We start from the raw sequence: 8349 nt of genomic DNA, 5'->3' as shown, positions 1-8349 counted from the left end.
AGTAATGGCCATTCATCTTTGAGGGTTCTCTTCAGTACTTGATCTCCAAGCACTCTGTGGATTATTGCATCTATTTCGCACACAAGGATATATGGGAAGGCAGAGAGGAAATGGTCAGGATCATGCATCAGGCCAGTGGCAGAGCTGAGAATGGACCCAAAACCTCCTGATTTCCAGTCAAGCCTTCCATCCACCTGGGAACAGTCTTTAGCAATTGGATAAATCTCAGAAATTATGACATGGGAGCTGGAAAATGCCCAGTCCTGCAGATTCTCACTCTGGTTGTGTTCCTGCCAGTCGCCTGCTGTGTTTTATCCTCTGCCAGGTTTTGTCTGTCTGGCACATGGCTAGCACAGGGCCAGCAAAGATAGTCCCTCTCTTTGCTTCAACTTGGTGCCGCATGTCTTCTTAGCGGGTACCAGGGCACTGGAGCTGCTGCCTGGTGCACAGACTGTTCTGGGTAAAAGGTTTCTGCAAACCATTCTATGATTCTATGGTTTGCTGTCCCCCTACGTCTGTTATTTGCTGTAGGGGGAAAGCAGCTTCACAGCTGCTGGAGGATACGTCTGGGTTGATCCCAACAAGCTGTGGCACTTGCTGCTGCTGTCCTTCACGCAGGGGAAGAGAAGTTTGAGGCTGAAACGGGAAGCCACCCCTATGCTCTAATTAGCTTTGCTTTGGCAAATATGAGGACAATGGTTATTACAGCACTGGCTTTTGTAATTACAATAAACTGAACGACGGTCAAAGCACTTGTTTGCCGAGAGACTCTTGGGCTGGAGAGGTGAGGAATCAGCTAATTGGATTATAGATGGAGAGGCTGCGTTAAGTCTCCTCCTGTCCCCTCCATACAGTGTAGGGATGGGGATGGGGTTACAGGTTTTCTTTGTGTGCTGGATTGGGCAGAGCTGCAGTGTTTGCTGGGATCTCGGTAGTGCCAAGTCCTGGTATTGGGCTGGTTTATTTTTCTGGAGGAATAAGGTGCCCAAAATCACCAAGCTGAAGCCTCATCTCTGCTTGCCCAGGCCAGGCTTTGTGTGGGCATGCAGGACCATCGGGATGTCCTGCCTCATTGTCATTGGCCCACTGGTTGTGGGATACCCTTTCCTACAGCAATCTCATCCAGAAATTTCTTAAAACCTTTATATTTTCTGCATGAACAGCAGTCCTGAGTTCCCTGCAGTTGGGTTCAGGCAAGGTGCAGTCTCCCTTGTCTCCTCAAGTCCTGGGCAGGGAGACCTCCAAGGAGAGCACAGACACATCGGAAAGCCCCTGGACAGTGCCTAGCTGTCACCTAACAACGACTCAGAATGGTTCATCAGTGTGTCCCCCGAGTAGTTAGCTGTATTCCTGTAAAACATTCAAGGAAAAATGTAATTGTTTGTGGTGATGGCAGCACAGGGAGAGCCTGGTCTGTCCGGTCTGAGTTACTGAGCCGCGGTATCGACCAGAGCCACCAAAATGTTCTGAAATTTGCAGGCTGCATCCACACAGCTCTTGACCTCAGCTAAAAGAAATGTTAACTGGCATAAAAACCAACCCTCACTCCTTTGTGCTGGGCTGGTGGGTGATTGCCCAAACTGGTGGAAACTCCCTTCCAAGCAGCAACCTCAACCCCGGCTGAGGAAGCCTCCCAGCCCAGAGCCCACCAGTGGGGGTTGCACCCTGAGCACGATCCAGCTTGCCGCAAGCCATGCAATAAAACCTGGCAGTCAAAGCTCTGCCCTCACCCTCGTGCCCACAGGGATCTCAGTGTCGACGCGGGACTGACTCACGCCCAGTTCCAGGTCCGGCCGGTCCCACAGCCCTATCAGCATTACTTAGCTACACCTCGGATGCACCATTTCCCCAGAAGCACATCCTCGACACAGATGGTAAGTGAAACGTTTTTACCGAGAAATGTTTTATGCATTGTCTGCCAGAAGGCAGTCAAAATAAAGGCTGCTATCTTTCTATCACCTGTCTTCTGCGAATCCCACTTATCTCCGGCCGTGGGAGGGAGTGTCTGAAAGGATAATGTTGCATCATTGCACTCTGGATTACAGAAAGGAAAGAAAGGCTCAGCTGCTCTGGAAAGATTCAGTCCATCGCTTGCAGCACCACGCTCACAAGCTGGTCTGCAAAACCTGGGCAGGATATGAGAGACTCAGCAGTTATTACAATAATATTATTGATAGTGGAACAAACTGTGTGTTCTCAGGACATTTGGTATGCAGGATTGGCAGTAGGTGACTCCCTTCCCTGGGCTCAGCCCTGAGGACCATTCCACATCACGTGATTGCTCCCCAAATCATCTCTAAAGGTTTTGCATAGGCTCTTGCACAGGTGGACATGGGGTTTGATGAGAAGATGGGCTGACTGGGGGCATTTGCTGGCCCTTCTCCTAGCAGGGAGATGTATTTGGAGCTGAGTCATGCCAAGCACTGCTAATCCTTAGAGCATCCTCAGAAATCCCACAAAGATGTTTTTTTCCTTCTGTCCGTAGTCAAACCCTGACACCTGTGTACCTACAGCAAGGCTTAAAAAATCAAAGCTTGGGTGAAGAGGAATCCACTCATTTGAAAATAAATAAAATAAAATCTCTTTTTAAGCTAATCCATGTTGAGAGTTTGGAAGTGCAATGTTATAGATGCAACAGGGATTATTATAGCAGATAGTTTATTCAGAAGAAATGCATGTTGTTAGTTATCATTTATAGTAGATCTATTCAGTGAAACCTTTTTTTTGGTTATTAAAAGGCTTACATTGGGGAATGCCTTGCTCTGCTCTTTCATTTTGAATTTTTCAAGCAGTAGCTTTAAATCAGGTTACACAAGGGGTATCTATGGGCAAGCACAGGTGGCTTTATTTTTCTCCCTCATTTCTCACAGGTTGTTCATGAAATCAGAAATTACCCTTATCCTCAGCTTCAGCTACTTGCTCTTCAGGGACTGAACCCAAGCAGGCACACGTCTGCTGTGCGGGAGAGCTATGAAGTACGTATCTCCGGGACTGGAATTAGTATTAAATGTTTAAGTGCTGGGAATCTATGCAAGCTCTCGCATAAATTCATAAGACTCTTTCATGGCATGGTAATTGCATTGAGTCAGCAATTTTAGTAATAATTGGGAGGCAAAGGGGTTGAGAGGGTTTGGTAGAAGATGGTACTGCAGCTTTCCAGTATCTGAAGGGGTTACAAGGGTGCTGGGAGGGGACTTTTTACAAGAGCCTGTAGTGATAGGACAAGGGGTAATGGGTACAAATTGAAATCAGGGAGGTTTAGATTAGATATCAGGAAGAAATTCTTCCCGCAGAGGGTGGGAAGGCACTGGAGCAGGTTGCCCAGAGAAGCTGTGGATGCCCCATCCCTGGAAGTGTCCAAGGCCAGGCTGGATGAGGCTCTGAGCAACCTGGTCTAGTGGAAGGTGTCCCTGCCCATGGCAGGGGTGTTGGAACTAGATTATCTTTAAGGTCCCTTCCAACCCTAACCATTCTATGATTCTATGATTCTATGGTTTACTCCAAGGTGCCAGGGTCTGGCTTGGATTGACTCTGGATCGCTTCATGTCTGTGAACAAAGTTATGTAGGCCTTTTTTTCCCCAGCCTGTCAAGCAGAGCTCACATTCTATCCTAATTTCTGTAATATTGGATGTCCATCTCTCCACCATGAACCCTTAGTTATCAATCCAAGAGCCAGGGCTCAGATCCATCATTAAAAGCATGATGGATTTGGGTCTGATAGACATTTCCACTGAGGAATCATAGAATCATAGGATGGTTCGGGTTGAAAAGGACCTTAAAGACCATCCAGTTCCAACCCCCCTGCCATGGGCAGGGACACCTTACACTAGACCAGGTTGCTCCAAGCCTCATCCAGCCTGGCCTTGAACAATTCCAGGGATGCCAACTTCTCTGGTCAAAGAAAAGGGCAGGAAGGAGCCTTGGTCCCCAGCAGGTACAGTGGGGTGGTGGGTCATCATCCCCCAGGAACAATGCTGACAGTTCCCTGCTGTGATTCCTGTGCCGTAGGAGCTGCTGCAGCTGGAGGGACGGCCGGGGGGGGGTTTTGCCGTCCAGAACACCATCGAGAGGTTCACCTTCCCCCACAAGTACAAGAAGGTGAGCACCCCAAAACTGCGTCACAGCTGCCGGCCCCAGTCAGTTGACCAAGGGGTGTGGGCACGGAGCGGACAGAAGGAAGAACTTTGGTGGGTAACAACCCTTAAGGTTGGCAAACAAATGCCTTCAGCCATAATATTCCCTGAAGAGCAGGAGGAATGTAAAATCCCAAATTGGTGCTTTAATACCTGATGGGGCTCCCGGGCTGAAGCAATGATGTAGCTCAGCTGGCTGTTTCTCACTTCTAGGCTAGCAAGCTGCGGGCCAAATTTTCAAAAGGGTCTCAACCTTCTCCCACCCAGCGGGTGCAATTTCCCCCCTGTCCGCACCTGGTAAGAAAGTGGACACACCAAAGATGCTTCGTGCATGGAAACCCACCCTGTTCTGCATACAAGCGGTGCCGCCTGCGTGCCCCGCAGTGAGGACGCTGGCTCTGTGGTGTGGGGGAGCTTGTCCTCCCCTCGTTTGGTGAGAGGTGTCTTCTCTGTTGGAGCTGATCTCTTGCCCCTAAGGAAATGGGTGCCATGTTTTTGGGTCATGCTGAATAGAAAATGGAAAAAGTGTTTGTTTGCTTGGTGTTTTCACATGTTGGGCACTTCCTGGCTGGGACATTGCATTGCCCAAGTTGGAAGTGAGTCAAATCCTGCTGCGCTTATCTCCAACCACATCTCCAGTGGACCCAGAAAAATGGTATTAATATGAATGGATGTGTGTGGGGAAGAGAAAACAGGGGAGCTGACAGGTTAAGCACTGTCCCATGGCACAGTGTGGGGCAGGGCCAGTGACCAGGCTGGCACGGGGCATGGTGGTTGCCCTGCCTGGCAGTGATGGCCCCACACACTTTGGGGTTCTCCAGGAGAAGCCTCCAACAAAGGAGACCATGGGGTCATCCTCACTGCCGGGATGGAGCAAGTGGCTGGGAGCTGTGTCAGGGCAGCAGAGGACAGGCTACTCCTCGAGGCAGTACCACCAGCCCCACCACCACCAGCCCCAGAAGGAGACAAGCCAACCGGCAGCATGCTGGGGGCACCCTCCCCTCACCAGCTGTGTTGGCTGGGCTGGCTTCCCCAAGCTGGACGATCTGGCTGATAGACAAAGCTCTTATTATTTGCCCTCCTGCAACTACCCAGGCTTGGGAGATCGTTAAAAAGTCAAGTCCTAACCAAATTATTTCTTTAACCGTGCTGCAGAGAAGACCGCAGGAGGGCAAAGCTGAGCAAGACGATGGAGAAGAGTCAGACACCGATGAGAAATGCACAATCTGTCTGTCCATGCTTGAAGATGGAGAAGACGTCAGGTACGATCCTTCTGTCCACTCCTCTGCCTCTCGATGGCATCTGAGTTGCGTTTCTTGGGATTAATGCTGCCATGCGCTGGTGGGGTTGTCCCTGTTCTTATCCTGACAGACTCATTAGGGCTATTGCAAGGTCTGGGAAAGTAAATGCCATTGAGATGGATATTGGGATGGGCTGTAGGTAGGAAGGGCTCTGTAGCAGCAGGAGGGCCAAGTTGTTGTAGTATTCCTAGGTTTGCATCTCCTGCTTCAAGGCTGTGCCAGTGGGCCAGGTGGCAAGTGTCAGAGAAGGATGGGTCCCAGGTCTCAGCCATCTGTATCTCAGGGATGCCAGTGTCTGAGCCTGACAGATGACCAAAGTGTGATAAAAGGGAGTGTGGGTGTGAAGCCCAGGGGAGTTTGGCCTGTGGCCAGGACAGAGATGCTTTGTTGTAGAATAAGTGTTATTACTGTGCCTGCACTGTCACAGAGAGCCGTCCTGAGCCAACAACAAAGCCACAGCTACTCACAGAAGTCCCCAGGCTCTTTGCTGGGTCAGAGGCCTGCTTGTGACAGAGGATGGGGACAGGCCATTGCAGGAGGCTGAGCCACCATGGCTGAAGGAGCTGCAGGTGGGCAGTGCAACTGTACTACCTGGTCTTGCTCCTCACCCTTTAATTGCCTTAAACCATCAAAAAAATGCTGGTTCTCTTGCTGTGGGTCCTTGTGATTCAGGGTCCCACCGGCTTGGGAGGATGAGTGAAGAGTCACTCACAGAGGAGCTGTGGGGACCCACCTGACTGATAATGAGCTGCAACGATGAAGAACCAAGAGGCTTTTGAGCATATTTTGTGGATGCCCCATCCCTGGAAATGTCCAAGGCCAGGTTGGATGAGGCTTGGAGCAACCTGGTCTAGTGGAAGGTGTCCCTGCCCATGGCAGGGGGGTTGGAACTAGATGGTATTAAAGTCCCTTCCAACCTAAACCATTCTGTGATTCTATAACCTAATACTCCTGCTAGGTTAAAAAGCAGCAGCCAGTTAATGGAAACAACTCAGTTTAGGAGGGTGTGGGGTTTTCTGAAAGGCTTTTAGCCACAGACACCATCTCTGACCTACTGACCTGTGTGAGCTGGCATGGCTGGGGAAGAATGTAGGACCTGGGCAACACTAGTGTCACCACACTGGTGCCTCCCCATGTTTGAAGCAGCCCCAGGATGTTGCTTTCTGTCTCTTCTTGGTCTCCTGGGTCTCCTCCCACCTAACGGGGTGGTACTTTTCTCTCTGCAGGCGGTTGCCCTGTATGCATCTCTTCCACCAAGTGTGCGTGGACCAATGGCTGGCCACCAGCAAGAAGTGCCCGATCTGCAGGGTGGACATTGAAACACAGCTCGGCTCGGACAGCTGAAAGGACTGGCTGGACACACCATTTTCCTTACCAGGTCGTATGGCCATAAACCCTTGCAGCAAAATTTTTGCCTTCTGAGCCATTTGATTGAGAGGAAAAGTCTGCAGGCACGTTAGTGAGGAGGAGGAGGCGGTACAATATCTAGCGGTAGGAGATATTGCACATACGCAGGATACGGGCCCGGTGAAAGGGAGCTGGCATTCCCGGAGCTCAGAGACCCCGTGCTGCAGAAGATTTAGTGTTGAACATGAAGGAACTAGTTGTGGTAGTCTGGCCTGTCAATCCTGCATTTCATGAGGATTGTATATATACCTCTCAAATACGTAGAAACATGTTAGGGGTCCTTTAGCTATTTCTATGGATGGCAGCTGGAGCATGTTAGCTTAAGAAATGTTGTGTTTGATGCCCTACTCATCTTGTGGTGGACATGTTGCTGTTACCTAATTTGCACCAAATATTTTTTCATAGATTCCTTATTTTGGTGCCTGATTAATACATTGCAGAGGGGGAATAAAGAGGTCAAGCTTTCCCACCCTTGGGGGGCAAGAGGCGAAAAAGCAAAATCCTGTTTACAGTCAGAAGGGTTGCGCTCTTTGCCTCAACCACGTGTGCTTCCTTTCCTTGCATTTACAGTGTGTTCCAAATTTAGAGAAGCTTAAAAAAATAAAAATTGGAAATTAAATGAATGAAGCAATATAGAAAAGCTTCGTTCCTGCTTATCTGCTGATGCTGGACACTTTCTGTAGGGGTACAATATTGGAGTAGATGCTGTTTCTTTGCTTTCTGTATCTTAACGAAGTGGCTTGGCATATTGAAGTCCAAGGAAGGGCTGTCTTCATGGTCAGCATTGTCCATGAGGCTTTCTAGGGGTGATCTGTGAGGCCGGTTGGCTTCAGCAGCCACTGCCAACACTGGTCCCAAATGACGGTTAGTGGATTCGGCGCCTATAGCTGTGCTTTGGGGTATGATAACGCCGGTGAGGTGTAGGGGCATGTACGCTGCCGGCTCCTCTTTTGTGCAAAAACATCTCTGGTAACAGGACGGGGGAAAATGATGTTCACAAGGCACTGCTGAGGCCATGGGCGTATCAGCGTGGTAGGGGAATGCAGGTTGGAAGGGGGATTTACTGCTTTTCGGAGTGTCTGGGCTGTGCCCTTGCCTCCAAGCATATGCACCTGCACCCACCTACGTTCGTATGCGCTTTCCAGGCTGTATCCATATGGAGAATTCAGCGGTTGTTAAAATGAAACTTAATTGCATTAATGCTCAAAACAGATTAGGAGGTGGTCCCCGAAGGAGTGAGCTGTTGTGATCCAAGCAACAGCTTTTTTTTTTTTTTTTTGCATACTAGAGGAGCAAAAGGGAGATGCAGAGGAGCAAGGGGAATTAGTCAGAAACGTTATATATTGAAAATGCTGATATGATGGGAATGATTTCTGGCTCCCCAGAGCATCCGTTTCGCTGGAGCCAAGAGATGCTTTCCAAGTAGAAACGATCATAAATTACTGTCTGAGAGATAGTAGGCTTCCCGTGAGCTGTAATTGGAAAACACCAACATCAGCGGTACCCC

General features: G+C 49.5%; 1 protein-coding gene across 1 annotated transcript in view; it reads left to right on the top strand.

The window, feature by feature from the left end:
• RNF165 (ring finger protein 165) overlaps positions 1–7343 on the top strand; it is a gene marked incomplete at its 5' end in the record, with an annotated part of 11435 nt that extends 4092 nt beyond the window's left edge. The window contains 5 exons of the mRNA XM_010150782.1: positions 1745–1874; positions 2871–2975; positions 4010–4099; positions 5290–5396; positions 6662–7343. Coding sequence (XP_010149084.1) covers positions 1745–1874; positions 2871–2975; positions 4010–4099; positions 5290–5396; positions 6662–6779 — 550 coding nt within the window. The remainder of the gene's footprint in view (positions 1–1744; positions 1875–2870; positions 2976–4009; positions 4100–5289; positions 5397–6661) is intronic.
• Between the last annotated feature and the right edge of the window lie 1006 nt (positions 7344–8349).

The sequence above is a fragment of the Eurypyga helias genome, unplaced genomic scaffold, assembly GCF_000690775.1.
Source record: "Eurypyga helias isolate BGI_N326 unplaced genomic scaffold, ASM69077v1 scaffold35280, whole genome shotgun sequence".
Taxonomy (NCBI): Eukaryota; Metazoa; Chordata; class Aves; order Eurypygiformes; family Eurypygidae; genus Eurypyga; species Eurypyga helias.
The sequence above is the reverse complement of the archived record's forward strand: the minus strand, read 5'-3'. Positions and strand labels throughout refer to the sequence as shown.